The 26,294-nt window shown below is 32.4% G+C and overlaps 1 protein-coding gene across 1 annotated transcript in view; it reads right to left on the bottom strand.

Annotated features, from left to right (window-relative positions):
• PCLO (piccolo presynaptic cytomatrix protein) overlaps window positions 1–26,294 on the bottom strand; it is a 371,031-nt gene that overhangs the window by 209,860 nt on the left and 134,877 nt on the right. The window contains exon 4 of the mRNA XM_037066144.1: window positions 6,019–6,987. Coding sequence (XP_036922039.1) covers window positions 6,019–6,987 — 969 coding nt within the window. The remainder of the gene's footprint in view (window positions 1–6,018; window positions 6,988–26,294) is intronic.

Below are 26,294 nucleotides of genomic sequence, written 5' to 3'. Positions count from 1 at the left end.
TCTTTTCCTTCCAATATTCTATTGCAGAAAGAGAGTGAACTGAAACCCATTTGAAACTCATTGCGTGGTGTCTCATCTTGAGACATCTGCTGTAGTGACAAATACGCCAAGACACCTCTGCATTACCAAACTTAGTTCTGCTGTTTTCCCCAATGAAACTTTCAGCCTTCCATGTTGAAGGTAAATAGAAATTATTTAGATATTATTAGGGTTAAGAACTGGATTTCTGATGAACATCATATAAAAAAGGATGAGATATTAAGTTTTTGTTAATTTTCTTCAAGTCACTTATTTTAATGGGCTAAAGTAAAAGAACAAATGAAGAATATTTAATCATTTATAGAATGTTTGGGTCAAAATAGCTTGTTCTAAACACTCTAAACATGAGCAAGTCCATAAAATTCACTGAGTCTGGAGAGAAAACTCAGTCCCATCTACACAGGAATCTTTTTCACTAAAGAAAAGATTATTTTTCATCCTTTCTGATTATGATGCCATCATATACAGTGGCTATACATAACTTGAATGTTAACTCCTGACTCATTTTAACCAGAGATAAAAGTTTATGCTAAAGGATGTTCAAATTTTGGTTTTTACTCAGAAAGCTACAGTCTTCATATCAAATGTAGACAAGCAGTATTCTGTTGAGTATATAAAAAGAGAGAATTCAGTAGTAGCATATAATTTTAAAGTATTAAGCTAAAAAAGGAAAGAAGAATATACCTATCACATTATTTAATATATTTCAGAATAAATTTTAATTCCACTTGACAAACACATTTGAAAGACAGCAATGAATGGAGAGAAAATGATATGCCAACAAACAAATGCAAATAATATACCATATTAATATGACACAATTGACAAATAAATAAATAAGTAAAGTAACAAATAATGTAAAAATTATTACATTACTAAACAAAACTAAACAATGTAAAAATTAGACAAAGTGTTTGGGATTATAATGGGAGTTGCCAAGTGATATGAATAATAATAGTTATGAAAAGGCAGTATATTAAAAGTATCATAGGAAAGAAGCATTATGTATAGTGTTTAAAAAGCTCAGCCTTCATAATTACGACTGAACTATAATCTTATCTTTGTTGTTTTCCATATATGTGAACTTGAGCACAGAAATTTGGTTTCACCTTTTTTTAAAACAGATTTGATAATATTTACCTTATTATAAGTTATATGGATTAAATGACAGAAAAAGTACTTGATATAATGCCTCTAACATAGTAAAAGGTAAATTAAGAGTGTTATTTTGATTTCCAAGGGAAAGTAATTTAAAACTTATCAGAATAGGGAGTTCAGCAGCAAAAATGACTGCCACTAGGGATGTCAGTGGTCCAGAGGTCCAGGTGGGATTTTTCTCATAGGTTTAATGTAAGAGTGCAGCATCAGTGCACAGAGAAGAACTGAGAACAAGTTCAGAAGACAGACAGCACAAGTTACATTCAAGAATTACACAAAGGGCCCTGGCTGGTGTAGCTCAGTGGATTGAGCACGGGCCTGTGAACCAAAGGATTGAGTTCCGATTCCCAGTCAGGGCACATGCCTGGGTTGCAGGTCAGTTCCTAGCAGGGGACTCACGAGAAGCAACCATACATTGATATTTCCCTCCTTCTCTCCTTCCCTTCCCCTCTAAAGAAAAATAAAATCTTAAAAAAAAGAATTACACAAAGGCTTTTTTGGCTTTCTATTTCTCACTAATGTGGAATATTAGAATGCTTGAGAGTTACATTGGAGGCATACTTTAGAAGACCAAGAAAGCCAAGCTAACCAAGTCAGGAGTCTTGACCGTGGTGTGCAGAAGCCCAGGCAAATATACCAAATGATCTAATGGGACTGTAAGAAGAAAAGATTAACGTTGTCGTATTTTCAATCTAAAATTACATCTTACTGCCATTTAATAAAAAGACTGGCACCACTATTTATTTATTTATTTCTCACATCATTTGGTCACATGGTCTGTGAGAATTCTGGGAAATAGTGGAAGTTTTGCTGTAAAGAAAAGATAGAGTGAGGCAGTTGTTTCATTTGCTCACCTCTATTCTGAAGCTTATTATTCAGTTAGCCAGATTTGTGGCTCGTATTACCCAGTTTCAACTAAACCAACTTTCTTATATTAGGTAAGTGGTAGAAAAAATATTCCTTAAAAAGATTTTCATGAAAAAAAATCATATGTTAAAGATAATACTAATAATGTAAGAAACACAGAAACACTTGAATAAGAAGCTTACACTCCATATTGTTACAAGCTTTTCATCAGCAATTTTACGAGGCAAAAGCAATAATTACCACATTAAGTAAGATCTGACACAAGTTGGACAAAATATTTGACATTATCAGAAAAACTATTTAATATCTGTTATACCTATTATTACTAATAACACATTGCCTAAACACATAATGTGCTTTTGAATTATAGCAAGTGATATTATGATACTATCACAAATTTATATTATTTTCACCAAAAAAACATTCTGGTACTTCATAAATTTTCAATAAATTGAGTAACAAGGACATAATTTTCATTTGAGTTTTCCTATTTAATAGTATTTAAAAAATCACATGTTCTGGGGAAACTTCTATCATGGAAAAATGGCTAGAGTAATATGTAAAAACCAATACAACATATCAAACTGCGTGTATTTGTTTGTTAGCAAATATTGTTAGAAGAAGCAAAGATATAACTGTGGAATGCTTGAGGAAAAATTACTAGAACAAAGTAAGAAACAAAAGGTTATATAATAATAGAAGCAAAGTGTAGCTATTTCTAACATGCTCAGTTTATAATTTTCAACAATCTGTTTGAATAATAAAATCCTTCAAGACTTAATATTTGTGAGACACTAAGGAATAATGTACAAATGAAGATAACCTCAATATTGAGGGATTGGTTTAATAAAGGTATATACATACACACACACATGCACATATATGTATTTAATGAAAAAAACCTACATATTAAATACTGAGGACTAGCTTTTCTGATCAGAATTATTTTTTTAAAAAGAGTAAGGTTATAGAGATGGCGGTACATAAGAGATTCATTTACTTGGATCTATTACAAGTAAGACAATATTGCATAGAGTGACCTAAGACTTTACAGATATAATATATGTTCAATACTGAGACCTTTATAGTTTAAAAATATCTTTAATATTTTGTAACGATAGAGAACTATATTTTAACTATAGAGGTTTATTTTTTATGACTTTGTTTTAACTACAGAGGTTTCCTGATTATATCACAAGTAATTAACTTGAAGAATTATAATTGTAAAGATTTAATTATTTTTAAGCACAAGTAGAAGAATCCCAAAGTTGCTCAACTTTTTGGTGATGACAACTGGTTTTTAGTAATATACTACTTATTAAATATTTAGGAAAAATTAAACCCTGGTTACTAGCAATATGCTGCATTTTAGGTATTAAGGAAAAATAAATAATAGCTGTTTCTTTAAAAAAGTTATGTGAAAACACTCCTTTGAAGACAAATATTTGGAAATTATGTGATTATGCAATATAAAATGACATGTCATTTTTAAAAGATGTCATATCTACTCACTTAATAAACTTTAAAGAAAATATTTTATTCTCTTTATAAATCTTCCATATAAAGAACTTTGGTGGGTTTTAAAACATTTTGTTTAAAAAATATTTAAGAACATCTCATTTTCTGATGACTGGTATCAGGAGATTAATAACATTTATTTGTTGAATTTCCACAATTAAGAAAAAAACTTTTTTTCGATTTTAAACTTAGAAAACAGCAAGATTGAGCAATATGATCTTTGATCCACTTCACTCATTTCTGATATATACTTGTGGGTTATCTTTTTTGGTTATGATATTCATTAAAATTAAATGTCAAAATACAAAAATCAGCTCAACTTTAAGTTTCATTTCAATTAACTCCATCAAAAAATTTCAGACTCAAAATTTCTAAAATATTGCAGTACAATCGGTGCTCTGTATAAAACACTATCATAAATCATATCTTAGTGTGGTCAAATATACCTACATTTAAATAAATACAATGATAAATCACATATAAATAAAATAATTTTATTGATTTCACTGATTTTTATTTTTGTCAATATTTATATTATAAATTATATATTAGTAACTTAATACATACATTTAACTTAGAAGTAACAAAAATATATACATATTGAAGTTATAAAATAAAAGTATGATAAAAGAAAATGATACAAAATGGCAAAAGTGCAAATTAATTGAAAAAACAGTACATTAACAAAATATTAGGGCACATTGTTTAGAATATATTTAACAAGCAATAGATAATCACTATAAGTATCTGAGTTAAATTGTCTGGACCCTGGAAAATAATTATCTGACAGCTACACAGTGAAGAATGGAGAAACAGAAGGCACAGTGAACAGTAATAGGACTACTCAAATTATTGGTGAAAGGTTTTACAGGCCATAAGTGTGACAGTGTCCTTAGGCATGGAAGCTAATGAACAGCACTGTGATAAACTGGATGTGGAGAGCAAAGAGTGTGTAAGAAGAGACCTTAGATTACTCAGACTGGAAAATCAGACACAGTGTGAATGATGGTGTCATTATAGGAAACAGAAAAGTCAGAAGCAGAAGCTGCTTCTATACATAGTGGGCAATATTCTAATATACTGAGTTCCAGCTACAGTGAGGCTTTGAAGTGGGATGATTTATCGAGTATTTGAATGCTGATAATTAAAAGGGCCATGGTACACAGTGAATTTAGGAATTGTTCATGTGACTCCACTAAGAGGAAAGGAGACAGAACTCAAAGAAAAATCTCATCTTACAGAGACTGGCAAAGTAAAAGCAACAGCTGTAATCAAAGAACTCATAAGGGATTATTAGAAAGACAGAGAAAAAGGAAGGGTCATGAAAGCCAAGGATAGTTTCACAAAGGGAAAAATGGTAAAAAGCATTGAGGTCTAAAAAGTAGTTAGCTGAGAGAAGGGTAGGTAGTGGTGCTGCTGCTGCTAGTGGAGTGATTAGATCCAGCCCATTGGAGTACAGAAAACATATCTGGACATCTGCTTTCTCTGACTGTGATAAATTCATTTATATAACAAAATAAGATAAAAATTTACTGAATTAGGTATGCATCCTATACCAGAGGGAGGTTAGTAAGCATATGTTAAAAAATGCCAACCACAATGAAAAACAACTAAACAGAGTGTGGATGGATTATAGAGTCTAATATTAACTTTAAATACTAAAAAATTATTTCATTTTCCTGCAACCCACTGTTGTATCTGTGAATTAAAATATTCAACCAGATATACTTTAAGACCTCTTGTAATCTGAAAAATCAGAGTTCTAAAAAATGACTTTATTGCTTATATAAATATTGGAAAATATGGCGGACTCTTAAAAGTTTCTACTAAAGAAGAAGAAAATACATATTATTGCAGATTATGCCTTCGATTATAAACAATCCTACAACATAAAACACAACAAACAAATCTTCAAACAGAATGCATTAATTGAAGTCATACTGAATTCAGTAAAAACACTGGAAAAATGACGTCTTAAGCTATTCCACATTTTTTATAATCACTGTTATATAATGTTATGGCTAAACACAACTTAAAAGGTTTTTAAATGAGAAAAAAACTTGTTGACTCACTTAAACAAGTGGGTAAGTACACACATTATTTCGTTTTAAAGGAGGATACTGATTTTCTTTCATAGTGGACAGAAAAGAAGGAATAACTTAAAAAGGAAAGAAACTCATCACACTACAGAACTTGGATAAATTATTTGATAAACATAAAAGCTAGAAAATAATTTTATATCTATGCTTCATTAAATTAGATTAAGCTATCTAAAAAAACAAAGTTCTTCATTTTAGCAAACAACTGATACATTTTTATGAAAACACCATTAATTGTAGGATTTTACTTATATAATTAACATTAAGCACTCTGTACTTAGATATAAATTAGTAAAGGATATATGTAGGGCTGCAAAGTTAGGAAAACATAACTTACTGTTTTTTCTTTCCCAGGTTCCACCTGATCAGGCTTTGCTGTGCCAACTGCCTGTGGCTGATCTTTTATTTTTTTAGCTTTCCCATCATCTTCCTCAGGCAGAGTCTGAAGCATTCCAGATGCTAAGTCCTCCTTCTCCATCTGTGATGGTTTCTTTTCCTGGGTTGCCTGTGGAGCCACTCTGCCTTCAAGCGTTTCTTCAGCGATTTGTACTTGAGTTTTAAGTAAGTCATGTTTCTGTTCCTCCTCTAGAGCGAATGTTTTTGCTCCCGGGGGAAACTTCTTTTCTTCAGGGGTTGGCATTTGGTCTTTAGGAGCTGGCTTTTTTATTTCAAGAGTTGGCTTTTTTTCTTCAGGAGGTGGCCTTTTTTCTTCAGGAGGTGGCTTTTTTTCTTCAGGAGGTGGCCTTTTTTCTTCAGGAGGTGGCCTTTTTTCTTCAGGAGGTGGCTTTTTTTCTTCAGGAGGTGGCCTTTTTTCTTCAAGAGGTGGCTTTTTTTCTTCAGGAGGTGGCTTTTTTTCTTCAAGAGGTGGCTTTTTTTCCCCAGAAGGTGGCCTTTTTTCCTCAAGAGGTGGTCGTTTTTCTTCAGTGGTTGGCTTTTTTTCTTCGGAAAGTGGCTTTTTTTCTTCAGAAATTGCCTTTTTTTCTTGAGGGGCTAAAGCTTTGTCTTTTTCTTGTTTACTCTCATCTTGTTTTTGATCTGTGGTTACCTTAGGGGACATTTTTTCAATGGAAGGTGTTTCTTTTACTTTTTCTGGAATGATTTTTTCACCTTTTGTTTTCACTTCTTGTTCCTTCTTTTTAACTTTTACTTGACCAGGTACTGCTGTTTTCTGAGGGGATTGTTCTGCAGAGACAGGCACAGGAGAGGTTTTTGGTCCTGATGGTATAGGAGGCATTTTGCCTAAGTCTCCAAGCTGTCCTGATATTGCTCTCTGGGTCTGGCAATTTAAACAAAGCCATTCTTGAATCTGCAAACAAAACAGTATTGAATGGATTAATTATATTAATGCATTTACCAAGGTTAAAATTTGGCAATATCGAGTTCTTTTTTGTAAATGGAGAAAGGGGATCACTGGGCTCCAAATCAATCAATTTTTAAAGGAGACTGCAAGAAGACTCTTTGAAATAAAAAAAATATGAGAAATCCTTAAGATGAATAATTCACTTTCTTCACTGTAAAAAAATAAGAAAACAAATTTTAACACTACAAATGGAGCTGGAGAAATACCCTTTTTTTCTTTCTCTTTCTTTCTTTCTTTGTGAAAAATCTTCATTTGTTCCAAATATAACTAACTTTTTAAGCCTGGCATCTTCAAAATTAGTATATCTATCATGCATTTATTCAAAAACTATTAAATTCTATAGTAATTTTCATGTAATCACCAATTCCTCAAAGGTTTTTTTTTTGGTTTGTTTTCTTTTGTTTTTAGGATTTAGCCTATAATCACCTATTTCCTGACTTGAGTCAAGTATAGCTCTAGGTACTACAGTAGAATTTTACAAGGTACATTGAGAGTTTTCAAGAATCATTTAGACATAATTCTCTATCTGCTTTTAGCCTAAAATAACACTTCATTTTTAAAAATATTCATACTTCCCATTCAATTGGGCAAGAAGCATTCACAGGTTCAAATTGTTTGGTACCTTTATCCCCAGAGTTTTCTGAATCTGACTAAAACCATTCTTTCTATCTCTGCTCCTCAGTGTAATTCATGGGCTACCTGTGCCAAATCATGCCCTTAGACATCCAAATTCCTGAAAATTACATGAAAACTATTTTAGCAGGATCCCTGTCTAGAAAAGAAGGAAGATAAGCCTTTTAACTAAACTGTTGGTTGATTCTGTTGCAAACTAAGGACTTAAAACTACTCTCTGATAACACGTACAAATAATCACATAAGAGACAGATTATGTTATTAGACTAATAAATTTGCAGAATTCTTCCCGCACTGATATATGTTGTGCTTTTTCTTATATTATACTTGTTGTAAAGGCTAAAAATTTAGCCTCTAATCGTTACTATTTAATGAGTACTTATTCTGTAAAGTATGCAGTTGGAGGGTCATGCAAAATAGAATTGCATTAATACACTGTATTGTCTTCTGTGAAGCTCAATTTCAAACTGCTTTTCACACTAGATCACTTTTCAGTTGCATAACTTAAATTGGAGGCAAAAACCACTTACTGTTCTAAAATATCAGACATGTTTCATTTCTTACTACAGCTTCCAATTTCTCTAAAGACATAAAAATGTAGCTTAATAATAACTCCTGAAATCTGTAAGCTATTATAATTCTTATTTACTGATCTAAAAAGACAAAATTCAATTATTTAACTTCAGTAAAATGCTATCTACAAAACATTAGTATGTACAGTGAATTAATTTGCTTTTTGCATTTATGATCACCTAATACCAATTCCCTTCTTAAGTAGCTCTGAAGTGAATTGTGGTTTTTTTATGTAATAACCTTATGTAAAAGTCTAAGGAAAGAAACTGATTTGATCCTTTATATCAGATACTAAAAGCTCCAGTCCTTGTGTAGAATTGTTCCTGGAGGAGATGCTTCCGTATTATCTACAGAAAATCAATCTTAGTCTGTGCTGTGGTTCTAAAAACCATTACTTAGTTGAGCCATATTTAGGAAATCTTCATTCAGAGCCTGACATTTTTTTAAAAACAAACATGGACAAAAATAGCTGAATTACTGTGTAGTTTTGTTAAATGGATTCAAAAACCACATGCAGGTATGTATTATGCACTTCTGTCCAAGGCATATTCTAATGTGAATAACAAAAATTTTAGTAAGCCTGAAATACAGGTTTAATTCCATTGGAAATGTTTGTCAATTATAAAAATATGATTATTTTATCTGAGTTTTATAGACAAATTATTCTTACTAAGTTCTCATTTCCTGCTACTTACAGCATATGATACCAAAATGGTACGCAGCTCAATGATACACAGTTAAAAGATAAATGTGTTGAAGAAATAAACATAGTGACTGTTTCAATATAGCATATTCATTATTTTCATATATTTGAAGTTTAAATAGGAGGATAAAAGGTATAATCTATTTAATCTATTAGGACAAATAAAACATTTTATTCCCACAATTTAAAACAATGTTTGATAAACATGCAAGCAATGATAGCCCACACACTACTAAGGTCTGAAGGCAAAGAGAAGGCGATGGTGCAGATCTAAGAGTAAAGGATGTTGTTCTAGAGTTTCAATGGCTAGTTAAAATTCATGTTTTGCTTAACATTTGATGTATATTCAGTTAAACCTAATATACTTAATCATTTCTGTTTTGCAGTATTTTTAAAGTGATGTTGCTTTACTTGCTTGGTTGCATGACTGACTTGTATTCTGAAAAAGATTACAAGGCAAAGCCTAATTCTCATGACTTTGCACTGTGTCACCAAAGTGACAAAGTCACTTTGTCAAATAATTATGACAACATAATTCACCTACGCACCTATTCTGTATGTCTGTATTCTATTTATATCTATGGAGTACATACATCATTTTAAAAATACATCTGTAAGTCTTATTCCACCAAGGAACTCACATAAAGTAGAAGAAACATGATTTGGGTAAAAATAAGTTTAATACACATTAAAAAACAAGAAAAATGAAATGGATTTAACAGGACTGTCTGATGAATTAATTTAGAACATAAGAAATTTCATGAACTGTAAGGCGCACAGTAGGTTTTTTTTTTTTTTTTGCCAATCAGAAATGCTGAATGGGTGGTCTTATCTATGTGCCTCTTCTTTCTGCAGCCCTAGAAGCAAAATCAGAGTGCCAACACATTCAGAAGAAAATGTTATAATGTCATTAAGAAATTGAAAGGGGGGAGACTATAGTAACACCAAAAATTGTGTATTTCTCTAAACATGTAAATTTAAATTTTGCTTATTAAGAGAGAGGGTAGATAAAGCCAGAGGCTAAAGTAAAATCAAAAGTAGAAATGAAAAAAGCACCATGAATCAACATGAGTAAAAATCAAATTTCACTTTGGACCATAGAGTCACTGCCATTATCACATCATCGTTAAATACAAATACAATTACTACAATTATCTGCTTCACACAAGTAATTTGGGAAGCGCTCTATAAATACATAAGAAGATGTAAAAATCCATGCTTCACAATTTTTTGTATTTTTAACAAAAAATAATCCTAAAGATTTGTATCAATGTAGTCAAGAATTTAATTAAAAATTATTATAAATGTAGGTTATCAAAATGTTATCTGTACTTCTAGTTACTTAAGAGCCACAAGATTAAATACTCATAATGTTACTAGGCCAGTTGTAATCTGAAAATAAATTAATCAAGATTCCTTAAATTATATAAGAATTCAATGCATAATATATCACTGCCATATCACTTTTATTAGCTAAAAAGATTTTATCAGAGATGGTATTAACCACTTATGTAACAGTTGCAATGGTTAAATACACAACTATTTTGTATTTTGCCTTATAGTTAAATATCAAATAAGTTATAGTTTCCTCTTTGAAATATCATAAAAGATGGTGATGCAATGAAAAAGAATACATATTATAAATAAGGTATTATATATAACATATATACTGAATGCATTTTTATTATATTACTTAGTTAATATATGAAATTACCAAATACAAATGCTTATATAGGCTTTGTAACATACTAGTAATCATTATGGATGCTCTTAGACTATTTCCACTTGTTTTTCTGTGTCTTTAAAATATTTTTATTTTCAGGATATTCATAGTAACTTACCTCCTAATAGCATTAAACATAATTAAAATTTATATTTTATCTATATTACTAAATGTATTCAATAAATTCAGAAGACTCTATACTATAAGAACACATTTTTATTCAATGTTTTAATATTAATAAAAAAGAACTCTATTTTGATCATACACTAGAACATATTTGCTTGTCAGCTAGTACATGTTAATAAAATACATCTATTTTAACATCAAATGAACAAGATCAAATGATCTTGTTCAAAACAAAATAACACTCCAAAAATCCATTAATCTTAAGAGATGAGTGGGAAATGAAGGCAATAAAAACCCAGAAAAAGGATGCTGCTGTGCTACTCAGCATTTTTCCATCAATAAGCAATTTGCTTTATATAACATTTCAGCTGTAACTATAGCAACAATGCCATTAAGGAAAATCTCAGAACTTCTGGCCTGCCTCTTTATTTTCCCAAGTATCTTTTCAGAAGCAGGATAATAAGACCTGCAGCAGGTTGAAAGTTTGCCATTAGACTCAAAATGGTAGGGAAGTGATGGATGGCTGCAAAACCTACACTACCATGAGTATTTGTACCTAAAAAATTTAATAACATTTTAACATGAAATTTCACTGAGACAAACTGAACTGATTTGGAAGTTTATGTAATTTCCATCAATAGAGGTATGTAAGCAGAGACGTGGTGGGCCCTTCTCAAAAGTCTGTAAAGGAAATAATACCACTGAGTTTGCTATTTATTATCAAGCTTTTGAGTCAACAATAAACTTTTCACACATTTTTGGTTTTCTGTTTATTTGCTTATAGTTCAGAATGTTGTTTTTAAGCTGAGAAATAATTACACTGATGATCTTCTTAGAAATCATTATTCAACTTATTTGGCAGATCCAAAAATTGGGGAGCAGTGTTACCCACAATTCGTTACTTGTATCAGTGTCACCTAGAGTCTTGGTATTAGGGTTTTCTCTTCATTGCAGGCCCACACACTCTTACAAATCAATTTGTATCCTGGAAATCATATTGTTTGCTTTATGTAATATCTAAAGTGTTTTCATTTGTTGTCTCAAAAAAAAAAAAGGATTGAATTCAGAGTTCATGCACTCTTTTTTCAGATTCCACGATCACTTGCTCAGACTACACAATCATGTATTAGAAATCTGTGATCACTCATGAGACTGAACTTTGCAAGTGTACACAGTAACATATTTGTGATGCCACTATTTGTACTCTGTGCCTCCTAAAAACGAATGGGATGTGTGTCAGGTCCTTTGCTTATTATGCTCTTTTTGACTAGAATATAGAGCTTCCTTAGTGTATTTGTATCTTATACAATCATTGAAACAAAACTAACTCATATCCAAAATATATAATTGAATAATTGGGATTCATCCTCATTTACTTCATATATAGTTGTAAGAATTGCTTCAGAATGTATTAGGACACAGTTGTTCATATGAAAACTAAGATAAAAAGGCATTTTAAATATTCATTTTCAAGGAATTACTAAAGGTGAAGGGTAGGCATTATAACAGTCCCGGCTGTTACAATTCTTTTGTAACCCACCCCACCACTCTTTTGACATTGTTTCTGTAAATGCTGACTCTGACTAACACGTAGCTATAGATGAACAGCATGTTTGTTTAAGAATCCTAGGAACTAACTTCAAAAGATACAGACTCCAACCTCTGGGCACCCCAGCTCTAGAAGATATGCTGACCTTCAACCATAAAACCAGAATGCCAAAAACTGGGATGACACACACCAGAACATCACTTGACCAGGATGGAGGCTCTTATCAGAATAGACTGTGCTGGTCTGCATGCAGAGAACCTCTCATGCCCCTTCCTTTGATCTCTTTGTTCTGCTTCCCCTCTCCCTCCTTATAAAAACCTCTGCCTGTATTGAGATGTTAAGATGGCCTTTGAGAGAAGAGTCCCCCATCTCCTCAGGTGACTGGTATTTGAATGAAACTCTTTTCCTTTCATGAGCACCTATCTCCAGAGTACTGCATTTTGAAGCAGTAGGCAACTGGACCTGCATTTGGTTATAGAATCAATAAAAAATTTTGATGAAGTATTGGATAGTGTTAGCAACCTGTACTGGGGTTATCAATCCGAGGTCTAAGTTTATCAGCAGTTTTGCCCCTACTCATCTGTTATATGTATGAGTATTTCTCTAAGACCCTCACACCCTTACACACCACGTTAAGTCTCTCTTTCATTTAGTTGAATCTTTAAATGCAAATTTCCATGTAATGTAAACTACATTAACAGAATTTTCCATAATAAAAGCATGCTAACTGAAATCATGTATATTACACCAAGGTTTAAAGTTGTATTTGGATTAGAATGGCATATTCCTAGTTCACACTCTTTTTTCAGTCTATTCTTCTTTGACTAAATCAGTATAATTTTTCTAGCTACTTTCTTACCACAGTTCACTTATATTTTCCTAAATGAAAAGAGCAATCTTAGGGTGTTTGATGTTTTAAATACATTACACAAATAAATTCTAAATACATCCATGCTTTAATTCAAATAATATAAATTATTATATTAACACTTTATCAGAATTTGAAGAAAATCAGAAGCTTTGTTTCTTTTTAGGAATATGTATATACAAATAAATATACATTTATATTTATGCAAAAATATATATTATTTGCATGGATAAGAACTAAACAGGGTTTATTTACATAATATATTTCTTCCTTTTCTCTCTCCCTACCCCCAACCCTCTCTAAATAGCACATAGCAGGAGAAGAGAGTCAGGTCCTACAGTGACTAAGTATCCTATATACTTTGGGCTCAATCAGAAAGAAGCAATAGGATAAGTGAAAAACCACCAGCAAATATAAAGAATAACCTCTACTCCCAGGAGAAAGCTGTTTTGCACTAGTAACCAATGATGCACTAAACTTACGGCTCATCACACATACTTAATGTGCTTTAGCTAACTTTAGCTAACTTGGCTCCAGCAAAAAGGTTCACAGGGAAGGCTTATTTGTGGATTCATGGTATTTCTATTTGTGATTAATGCAAGTATACTACTAGGCTGATATTAAATGTTATAAATCTAGCATAAAATAACCAACAGTTTACAAATACATTAATTTATGTTATATGAATATCGAATTCAATTTTTATATAATCAGTTCTCATCACTTTTCTCTTATGTAGTTATTTTATTATAGTCCTGTTACAAGACATATGTATTGATTTTGCATGTGTTAATAATTACATCAAAGCTGAAAAATCTTTAAGTCTAATGTAGTCACTAGTTAGCATTACAGGTAGTCAGTGAATTTTAAAACAAGATTTATTTTGAAAGTTTTAACACACTTTATCACAGAGAGATTTTATATTTATCAAGATTACAAAGCTATATGCATTTGAAAGATAGATATTTAAGGCATACTATATCTGAATAAAATTTATAGAACATTGTATAGGATAAATAAAATAAATGAAATCATAACCCCAATAAGTCTACTTATCATCTTTCACGCTACATAGTTACAGAGTTTTTTCCTGGAGATGAGAACATTTAAGATATCTTTAGCAACTTCAAAATATGTAATATATTATTAACTATAGTCATCAAGCTGTAAGAAGTGGCAAGGTAGAATCTGTCATCTTTGGAAGAGTATGATGAAAGAAATGTAACTTGAAAAAATCAATCCTGATTTTGAGTGTGCGCAGTGCACTTGGGTGAAAAACCTAACAGTAAAACAGAATGACCACGGTTAACAGACAGCTGATTTCCATTCGGTATATAACTTCCTCCCTGGGCTACTTCCATCTGAAAAGAACAAGTTTTCCCTAAAGGAATGACACTGCACTGCAGAGGTTACAAGTCGCCACTGATGACTAAGGTGGGGACAGAAGACTGAACGAGGAAACCGACATTGCCATGAAAAGTTGCTCTAATTTATAAGGAACCTAGTGATTCAAAAGAAGAAGAGGAACAGCTTCTGGGAGCCAGTGAATATGCTTATTTCATTTAATTCTCGTAACAATCCTAGAAGAGTATTCCTATCCTTGTGTTTCTTACACAGAGGAAATTAAAAAGTAATATATCCTGCTCAATAGCTAAAGCTGTTAAGTGGCAGATCACAAAGATGAGGCAATAAATTTAGATCTTAAAGATACAAACAGCATTAAACCAGACTTGGAGATGGTAATTTAGAAAAATGATGTACAAAATATGAAAGTGAAGGGCAAATTCTTGGAAATTAGCTCAATTTTGATAAGAACAGAAACCAGAAAAACATACTAAACAGGAGCATTCTTGAAAATGGGAGGAAAACCAGTAGTTATTGGTAAACTCAGAGAAGAAATATGAGTATTTCCAGAAAGTGACAGGCAACACTGCCAAATACTGCACTAAAGTTAAATAATGTATATCTCGAAAAGGTTGGCAGACATGTCTCTTTTTAGAATTGAACTAAGCATCCTACTTATATATTTTCTTCTCAATTGTTTTGTTTCTCTCATCTTTTCAATAATTGTAATTTTTCTCAAGTGACCTAATAGATTATAAAGAATTTTCTACCTGTGATAAATATGTACACATACCAAATCACTTATGATGTATATTATATTATTTTATCTTTATGTGATAAGTATTAGCTTTAAACACATTAAAAAGAAACCCTAGGAATAAATTCAAGTTCCATGTGAGAATACTTCTTCAAACAACGATCAGTTTTGAAGTAGGAATTTATTTGTAGGTGCCATTTTTAATCAAATCATTAGACTTTGTGAACAGAGCTACTATAGAATGAGGGTCTTCTTTTCTTCTTTCCCAGGTTTTAACATGGAAAAAATGGTTAAGATATAAATAAACTATGACACTGTTCTATATGCTTTTTATATTAATGCATATATTGAAACTACTGTAAGAACCTTTATTCATAGAGAAGCTACTGAGATACCACACTATATAATTCATTTTGTTAATTTATCATTCCACATGTTTCACCAGACACTGTTTGGGTTCTGTTAATACAAAGATTAAACACATAGTCGTTTATTACGAGTCCGAGATACCACAGGAAAGAAATAAGACATAAAGTGTGACTATCCTTACAATTAGTTAGCAGAAAGTGCTCTGGAAGCACAATTAAGACACAACTCATGTAGAGTAGGGGACAATGAGAGTCAGGGAAGGTTTTTCAGAGGAAGTGACAGCTGAGTTGAAACAGGAAGAACCAGTGTTAGTTAGCCAGACAAAGAAGAGCATGCTAGGCTCCGCGGCAAGTTTGACAGTGCATTTATTATCACCAGAAGGAAAGTGGGTACGAAAGAAAAGTAATGACTAAAATGAGATATTCTCAGAAAACAGGATTTTGCATTTCTGCACTTCCATAAATCATCTTATACCCATACTATAATGTGTCCTAGAATATATCCTTTACTTTGAGGACCAAACAAAAAAATTTTGCCTTTCAGGTATTAAAGCTTTATTCATTTTTAATTTTGTACAGATTGTATTTATTTGTGTTTAGACAGAGGAGAAGGGAGGGAGAAAGAGAGGGACAGAAACATCAATGTGTGTTTGCCTGTTGTGTGCCCCCCACTGGGAACCTGGCCCACAACCCAGGCATGTGCCCTGACCTGGAATCAAACTGGCGATCCTTTGGTTTGCAGGCTGGCACTTAATCCATTGAGCCATAACAACCAGAGCTAATGCTTTATTAATTTTTTATTAAAAAAGCAAAAACATAAATTTGATATTTAGCTTTAATGACTACAGTATTATTAAAGTAGGCTGGCTATTTACCAGTGAGACACATATTAATAAAAGTAATGCTATTCAATAGATAGCTTCCCCATAAATTAGGATATGGAACACTTTGGTTACACTTTGATACAGCATTATATTACTGATAACTCTCATATAATCCATGTATTTAAAATAGAATTCAGGATATTTAGTTTTTGCATTGTTACTAGGTTAGAATCCACAATCTCTATACTTTCATACTGCCATTTGTCAGTGACACATAGAAAAATGCTAAACAAAAATTTTAACACAATAAAAAGTTGAAACATATTATTATATAGGCTTTTAAAACAAAATATTTGTGTACCTTCATTTTCACCCTGCAAAAATCAGACCATCATATTCATACGTATTTTATTTAATGTCCTGATTTATTGCAGAAAATGGTGAAGGAAAAATTACTTGCTAGTAATAGTCTATAAATTTAAGGTGTTTTAAAATTATTTTTACTAATATTTTTAACACATGCTCTTTAATGGGGTTATCCATAATTATTCTTTATTCACATCAGGCTAAGAAAATTTCCTGACTTTTATAACAAAACATTAGTTGTTAATCATAAAATATTTGTATGCTTTTGATGTTCAAGTACAGTTGTCTTCATTTTCACCCCATCACACCCACTTCCCCTGCCCTATGCATCCCTGCCTCTCACCCTTGAACCTACCCCATTTGGCTTTGTCCATTTGTCCTTTATACATGTTCCTTGATGGCCCTTCCCTGATTTTATCCCATTATCCCTCTCCCTCTTCCCCTGTACACTCTTTATACTCTTTTTATATTGTCAAGTTTTAAGACAGCCCCTAACCTATTCTTTTATTTGTTGGTTTATTCTATATTTCTAATGTAACTAGCACTCATAGAATGTGTTACAATGAACAAAATTATATTATTTTTAAAACATATCCATATAATCTATCTGGCTTTATACAACTAAATATACTTCACAACAGCAATATTCTAGTTCATATTTAGCTTATTAAAATGTTTACTTTACATTCTATTTGATTTTCTTTCACTGTTTAGGAATAAGTAATTCAAGAAAAAGAATGGTACACATGTTAACAGTTTGCTAAATAATATATTATATAAATAGCACAAATACAAAATATTTAACAACTATATTTTATGGCATTTTCCCAAAATTTAAGTATATACTTTTATATGTGTGTATTATATAGATTTATAAAGTTAATGAAATATTTCATCACACTGCAGGTGTGAATTAGTACTTGGGCAAAAGAGGAAAATAAAGGAAATGGTATTGCTAAAGAGTTCATCCTCATTTCAGAGGAGTGATTTTTCCAAAGGCACTTGGATTGCACCTTCTTTTAATATTTGCATTAAAGTCAAGGTCATCTCACCACCTTAGTTGTTAAAGCAACTTAGATGTTGTTACCCTAGAGTGTACAGGAATACCTTTCAACATGAATATATTTTGGCATTTAGTAGGAAAATAAATAGAATGAAAAAATTGACACCATGAGCATAAGCTATAATCAGAGTCACTTATCATTCTGTGGGAAGAAGACCACTGAAACCAAGACACAGAGTTCTGAGGGTGTGGGGCTAGGTGGTCAGTGATTTTACCAATGTTAAGCATTTAGGCAAATAGAAATAAGAAAACAGTTCTTTGAGGTAATAACTAACTTTTTAAAAAAATGAAAACAGGACCATGCCGTGATTATATTGACAGGAAGATGCAAAAATCTTCAGGTTTTATGATTTAGGCAGGAGAAGATGCCCTAGTTCCTGAATCTGACAGTCCTATGTCTCTTGAGCCAGTAATAAGTTTTCATATCAATGCAGTTTTCAAAAGTATACAGAACAATGCCATGGAGCAGTTAACGTACCAATAAATATATATATAGGTGTTAGACAAAAAGGAGATTTAAACTGTAATAAAGAAAATAGGCCACGTGTTTGAGCAACAAGGATTGCAATCTGGGAGTCACAGATTCAGATAGCTCAATTTTCCTCTGAAGAACACAAAGAAAAGCAGGGTTTTATAAAGGCAAAACCTGAAAATGTGGTTTCCATTTAGGTCCTCCATGCAAATAAATGATTCAGGCTAGGTTAAACAAGAATTGATTAGGTCAATGTGCAAATAAAGAATGCTGGTCAGTGATATAGATTGGTCCCTTTTAAGGTGCAGTGTGCAAATGGTCCTAGGGAGAAAGCAAAGTCCAAGGGGTGGTCTTGTGGTGAGCTTAAAAGTTCAAAAGTTCATGAGTGGGGTGTGCATAAGGCAAGCTTCTTTATGGCTTCCTGGATCCATTTTAGTTGCCTTAACATAAATGACTCTGTCTTGGTAATTTTTGTGCAGTAGCTAGAGGCCTGAAGCAATTGCTCCATGAAACTAATTTAAGCAAGTGCTGGCACAGAGAACATTTTTAAATTGCTCCCCCTGGAAAGGGAGACTGGAAGTTGTTACATGGCAATATGGTAACGGCGCAGTGCAGTTAATTAGTATTTTGTTTTGACAGTGGACTGTGTTTCGTCTGAATGAGGCTAAAACACACTACAAATAACTAAAAAATCACTGTATACTGTATAATCCTGCAGTGTTTAGAATTCACACATGTCTCTTATCCCAGTGTGTAACTTTGAAAAATCACTTTAAAAACTCCCAATAAAAATTTTATCTAAAAAATATTAAATTATACTAGCATTGATGTATTTATGACAAAGAATTTACAGGGTTGCTGATAACCAGTAAAAAGAATGGTGGTCCCAAACAATGTGAATAAATTGCTGGTCAATCTATAAAAATAAAAATGACTTCTATACGTATACCATCAAAATCAGGTTGTAAAAATAAATCAATTATCATGAATATAAAATTTCCCAAATAACAAATGCGTACCTTTTATTATTGTTATCAAAGATGTTGATTAAGGGGTAAGAATAAAAAAGAACACTAAGTTTTAATAACATACATTATAAAATTTTTTGAATTAAGGTGAAAAAAGTATTACACCCAATTCATGATATGAAATTTTAAATTGATGCTGTTAACTTTTATGTTTCATGACACAATTTAAAATTATAAGATAAAATAAGTTTGAAAATGTAAAGTATATTATAATGTACTATATATAAAATTAATGTACAAAATAGCATTCCAATGGTATGGTAACAATACATGTATGTGATAGAAAGATATATACATATACAGACAGATGGATAGATAGATAGATATAATGATACACAGTTACCTAAAGAAAAATATCACATCCAATACACATTTTATTCCCAATGGGTGGCAAGAGTTCTTAGAACATTATTGTTCATAATTATTTCCTATGAATAGCAATTTGTTCATAAGTGTTTATTAAATAATTAAAAGAAACATAAATAAATAACTACTTTTTGCAGAACTTGGGACAATATTACTTCTGGCCTACTAGAAAGTGTTAGCTAGCTGACTTTAAAATTAGTAAGCAAGAAAGAAATGAATATCAATTATGAAAAACTTTGAAATAACTCATCATGCTTCATGTGGTTGTTTGCTTTATTTTTATAGATATGTAAGGCTTTGATGGTGATTTCATTTGCCTGTTATACCATGAGTCTCTCTAATAATTTTTCCTAGTTTACGTCACATAAGTAATTATATCAATGATTAATGATGTTTCTCAGAGTATAATCACATTTAGACTATATCTGGGGAGATAGCCCATTTAATCAATAATAATATCAATCACGCAACAGCTATGACATTATACAAAATAAAGTCTTTCTTAAAAACATGATAGAGAGCAAACTCCTATTTGTTGTAGTTATGAATTAGAAACTATAATCTCTGATGTGCAAATAACAAGTTTCACTAGATTATTTATTTGTAATGAAACTCAAGTTCTATTTTGAACTTCATTCATTAAATAAGTAAAAACTTAATCATAGTTGATTTGGAATTCCCTTAAGATAGTAACACTACCAGATTGAGTAGGTTCATAAAAAGTCAAAGCATTGAGTGGTAATTAATTACCTGAATTATAATCAAATTGTATGTCTATAAGGTAAATACTGAAAAATCTATCTTGTATTTGGTCTTGGTCCATCCATTTTAGTAAGCCATGTCTTTTCCTGTTTCCATGGTTCCATTAATTTAGGAAGCCATAGAGGAGCCACAGAAATTCTGGGGCGGACAAAACCCTGCCAGATGCTCAATCACTCTATACAGCTACACAACAAATCCATGGACTCTCTGGGTCTTGCTGTCACAACTCCCACAACTTCTCTGGTCAAGGATTTCTTTGTGCCTATTTCAGTGCTTCTTAGAAAGTATAAATTAGGGCATCTCTCCCCCATCTACTGAACACTTCCACTATTCTTCATAAACTTCCTTCGACCTCTCTTACCCTCTGAGTGTAGGAATCTTTTTCTAGTCAAAAAGAAAATTCCTCGCTTACAGTTTTAAGGTCTTCTTGAGGTGCTGCCTGTGTGAGGTGCTCCTTTATATGATGTGCCAAACATACCAAACATATTAATGAGCTGAGGTCTGGGAAAGCACCAAGGCATTACCAGAAAACTAATTCTTTTGACCATTTCAGAAGTTTTCACCATGAACCTCCATATAAAATAAATCATATTGATACAGGGTGCAGCCGGGTGGGGGGGGGGGCAGAAAAGATTGGGAATGGTGTCCAGAACTCAAAGTGTACAGGAATATTGGAGGAAATATTAAGATGTCCTCAACACCCCCCCCCCGGGTCAGCTGGGGGAAGGGACGAATGGAGCAGGGCCATTGAGAGCTGTTTTGCATAGCAACAGTTTTGCAGCTAACCTCTGGAATGGTCATTTAACATATCTATAACTTTTAACTGGTTTCATAGATATGTTAAATAGCTGTGGCCAAGTTTTGGGCCAGGGAGAAGTGAGTGGCGGCTACCCAGGATGTAACTGGGGGCTGATGCTCAGAGACAGTGCCTGTGTGAGAGGCATGTGGCTTTAGCAGAGTGAGGACCCCCTCTTGGCCAGATGAGGGGGAGAGCCACACTGTTTTGGAAAGATGTAGACCTCTGTAGCCATTAGGAGGGAGAGCCACGCGGTTTCAGTAGGGTGCAGACCCCCTCTTGGCCAGGTGAAAGGGAAAACCACGCAGCTTTGCCAGAATGGAGATACTGCGGCCAAGTGAAGAAGAAAGACATGTGCTTTTGGTGGAGTGCAGACTCCTGCAGTTCTGGTAGAAGAGGCCCACGTGGCTTTGGGGAGCTCCCTTTGGCCGAGTGGCCTGGAAAGCAGGAGAGACTTTGACTGGAACTTGGTACAAAGAACTCTTGCCAGTGGAAGGTGCTGCATGACTTTGGATTACTTGGACATCCTGCCTGGACAGGCAGGCGACACAGCTCACGTGCCAGTGACCTGAAAAAAACGGACGTGTGCTCTTTTCCTGATTTACGGTACCCGGAGTTGGGACAGTGGGAGAAGGGAGTGCTGTGTGTGTGTGTGTGTGTGTGTGTGTGTGTAGGTGTATACCCTTAAAGACTTCAATATTTTAAGGAAGGCATTAGGCCTGAATAGCATTAAATAAACATTTTGTTTCACAAATCTCTGGCATTGAGAGATGTCTTTCCAATTGGCGGCAGACAGAAGAGCCTAATAGACATTAGTGTATCGTCCTTGGGAGGGGCCCCTGTTTTCTGAAGCAGTTTTTGGCATCCCTGGGTGGGCCAAGTATTGCCCCCCCCCACCCCGCCTCAGACCCTTGTTCGGTAACAATATGATGTAAATGAAGGGTAAGGATAAGGGGAAGTTTCACAAGAAGAAGATATTAGCTGATATTTCAAAAATAATCTCACTGGTTACAAAGACTATATATATCAGATAACTACAAATATTTTACCTTTAATAATCTGTAGTATTAGTGGATTTAAAATTAGATCAAAAGACCAAATGTATTTAAATTTTATTTATTCAAAACCATATGTAAGAAAAAATAAATATTTCAGTTAAAATTATTGGCTTTTTCTTCTTTCACTGAAAATATTTTATTATTATTGAATAAATTATATCCTTTTAAAGAGCTGGACACACAGAAGCAAATCACAAGATTATAATAATTTTAAATTTGCTAATGTGCTTTGAAATAGATTTTATTTTAGGATATTATTTTTCTGCTTGTAAAGAAGTAAGAAAATGGTGTAAGCTTTCTTGACTATAAATAATTGGTTAGGAAATTCAAGTGTTTTCTTGTTTAGTTTTTGTACCTCACTGGATTGCTTTTTGCCCTAAAAGTTGTTGCCTTTATAACACAAAGAAGAAAAAACAACTACTTCACCAGATAGCAACTAGCAGTAGTTCCAGCTTTTTTTTTTTTTCATTTAGAAAGATCTACATGTAATATAGAAATACAGCCCCTTGAGAATTAAGTGATCTAAAAAGAAAAGCCTGGTTTATCCAACTCAGTGTTACCAATGGATTCATAACGGCCCCAGAGATAAAAGATACACATCCTCAATGAAAACTAAAAACACTTTAAGTATGGATTAATTAAAAAATGGCTAAGTAATTTTTGTCATGTTCACATAGCGGAATATTGCTATTTTCGATGATACAAGCAAAGATATTAGTAAGTAGCTTTGGGTGTGCTTAATGCTGTAAGTTTAAGTGGAATTATTAGGACAAATTGTATAATATAATTCATTCTGTTGAGATGACTGACAAAGTATTGTATCATATCAACTTTATTAAAATAAAAAAGCAGATTGGAGTTAAAAATAGATTAAAGTAAAATAAATTACAAGTTTATATATTTTCTTTTTATCTTCTATTTTCTAAGTTTTCCCTTATCTTTATTTACTACCTTTAAAATGTCAACTGATGTTTATGCTTTTTCTTTAGTATTCTGTCAGGATTTTTAATAACATCTGAGATTCAAGGAGCAGTAAAATAAGAGACCAAGAAGCCCTGGCTGGTGTAGCTCAGTGGATTGAGCGCGGGCCTGGGAACCAGAGTATTGCAGTTCGATTCCCAGTCAGGGCACATGCCTGGGTTGCAGGCCAGTCCCCAGCAGGGCACTCACGAGAGGCAACCATACATTGATATTTCTCTCCTTCCCTTCCCCTCTAAAGATAAATAAAATTCATTAAAAAAATAAGAGACCAAGATAACCTAAATATTGTAGAAATTATATAATAACAAAGAAAACAATGGCATAAATTTTGGTTATATCTACTCATTTTGTGTAGAGTCATATTAAGTAATTAGTAATGCGCTATCTCCATGTTTCTTAAACCTGTTTACAATGTTAGCAGCCATTAACATAACCCATTAATGATTTAAACATCTTTATATTTCTTCCCATTTTTATTTCCACTTTCAGTATCTAAAAAGAAAAGCTGTGTCTGCAAGTGGAGAAGAACTAAGACCATGGGGAAGAACAGGCAGATTAATATGGTCTCTTTTCTATTTAGTTTTTAAACATGTAAAACTTATATACTGGCTGTTGGTTAGAATTGATAGATTTAAATTTATAAATGCAAATCATAGTTCTACAACCTTCTTTCAAATAGATTTTTTCCTATGAAATTATAGCATATTCTAGCACAACAGCAATATTTAAAATTATACTTTATTAAACTATTACCTGGTGCTAACGTATTACCAATTTAATCAGAGTTCTCCTCAATAAGCACAATTATTTGAATACTTATAACTGGAATGTAATAAAAGATTCTATAATATAAGGCCAATATTTCAAACATATTATTTTGGTAATTTTTTTACAAACAAAATATTATCCCATGATGCCTGGCATATTATTGACAGCTGTTGTTAAAATGCTGTGCATGCACTTCCTCATTTAACCCACAGAGGAGTCTCTGTGATAGGTCCTATTATCTCTGCTTCGGAGATGAAACCGAGAGAGTTCGCTATCTCTTGAAAACAAAACGACTACTCTATAGAAAAATGGAGATTCTACTTTATGCCTTACTTATTACAGAGTATTAGCCACTTTGCCTAATTCTCTTTGTAAAACCCAGTTAAGTTGTTGAATCCTCAGATTTTCGTCTATTGAACTTGATTGACAGTTGAAATAGGGCCACAAATTACATATATTCAATGTGCCTACTACCTACAATGAGTCATTAGTTGTAAAAGATATTTAATTTACGTAAAATAAAATATCTCTTTCTCAGTACCCTGTGGGCTTTTTATTTTTTCATATTTACCTGTTTGGTGCACAAAACACACTGAACAGAGTATGTAAGAATAATTATTTTACTATATAATTCTTGCTCTGCCCTCGCAGATTTTTATTTGCCTCAATAAAATATCACAGGTTCACTTAGTAGACTAAGATTCAAGTCTGCATCTAATAAAATTCCTGGATGATAAAATGTGATATTATAACAATTTGATAGAAAATGCCGCATGTTAATTTCTTTATATTATGTGACTACAGAGATGTATTTGCTTTAATTTGAAAGTAATTGAGTCCTACATCAACCCATCCTTATTTTACACCTAAGAAACACATAAGAAAACTCAACTTTCAATTACATTTACTTTAAACTTTGTGTCTAAAATAGTTTCATCTAAGGCTTTTGAAAGAATTTATTCAACAGGTTGTGTTGTGCTCTTGCATAAAGAATAATGCATAGATTAGACCCGCTTTTTAATATTAATAGCAAAGAATGATAATCACATAAATTAAAATAAGTTATCTTAAATGAATAAATATCATGTAAAAGAGTTAACAGAAACATTCTCCTGTGTGTCAGTGAAGGTGTCTGCACCCAAATAATGCAATCTTCAAGGAAAAAATTGTCTTGTTATTATATAGCAAGCATAAAATATTACTTATAAAAAGTCACATATTGTTAATAGTAACAGAGTATGTTTCTATTATATTTGGTGCATATTTAAAAATCTATTTGAGAAGAAAGCCATTACAAATCATAGGAGATTGTGGCCACCAGCAAAATGATACAGAAAATAATCCTGGTTAAATTGTGATGAAATTGAAGGACAGGTTTAAAAACAAGGACCACCTATAATCTTTTTTTTTCCTGATTCCAGTGATCCTTTCAAAGCTATTATAAAGTTCTTATGTTTATCTTCTTCATTCTTCTTAAATGTAATCATGACATCATTCATGACTTTATTTTTTTTTAAGATTTTATTTATTTACTTATTTATCTTTAGAGGGGAAGGAGAGAGGGAGAGAAACATGAATGTATGGTTGCCTTTCCTGCGTCCCCTTCTGGGAGTTGGCCTGCAAGGAACCAGCTTGCAACCCAGGCATGTGCCCTGACTGGGAATCGAACCGCGATCCTCTGGTTCGCAGGCCCGAGCTCAATCCACTGAGCTACACCAGCCAGGACCATCATTCATGACTTTAAGTAATATTTTAAAATATTGTCTAATTAAAATAACTTACCCTGAATTATGGTATATTGGTAACAACGATATAAAAAGTATATAAGAAATATGAACACATTTACCTAACATTCATATCATATGATTTGTCTTTCAAAGAAAGCATAAAATGAAATATCTTTTCTAACTTTAATAGACTTCATGAAGACATGAAAAATGTTAAAAGATATATGAAAATAGACAACAATGTTATTACCTCTATTTTTTAAGCATATGGTTGAAATGCAGAAAAATTTTTTAAGTAACTGCACTGGATATTTAATGACATATTTTTAATCAGTAAAAAGTATAAACTTCCATCACTCCTTCTTAGAATTAAGGATGTTTTTATTTTTTCTCTAGGT

Source organism: Sturnira hondurensis, unplaced genomic scaffold (assembly GCF_014824575.4).
Source record: "Sturnira hondurensis isolate 20B ecotype Veracruz unplaced genomic scaffold, ASM1482457v3 Scaffold0016462, whole genome shotgun sequence".
NCBI lineage: Eukaryota > Metazoa > Chordata > Mammalia > Chiroptera > Phyllostomidae > Sturnira > Sturnira hondurensis.
Note: the sequence above shows the minus strand (reverse complement) of the source record. Positions and strands in the feature narration are given on the sequence as shown.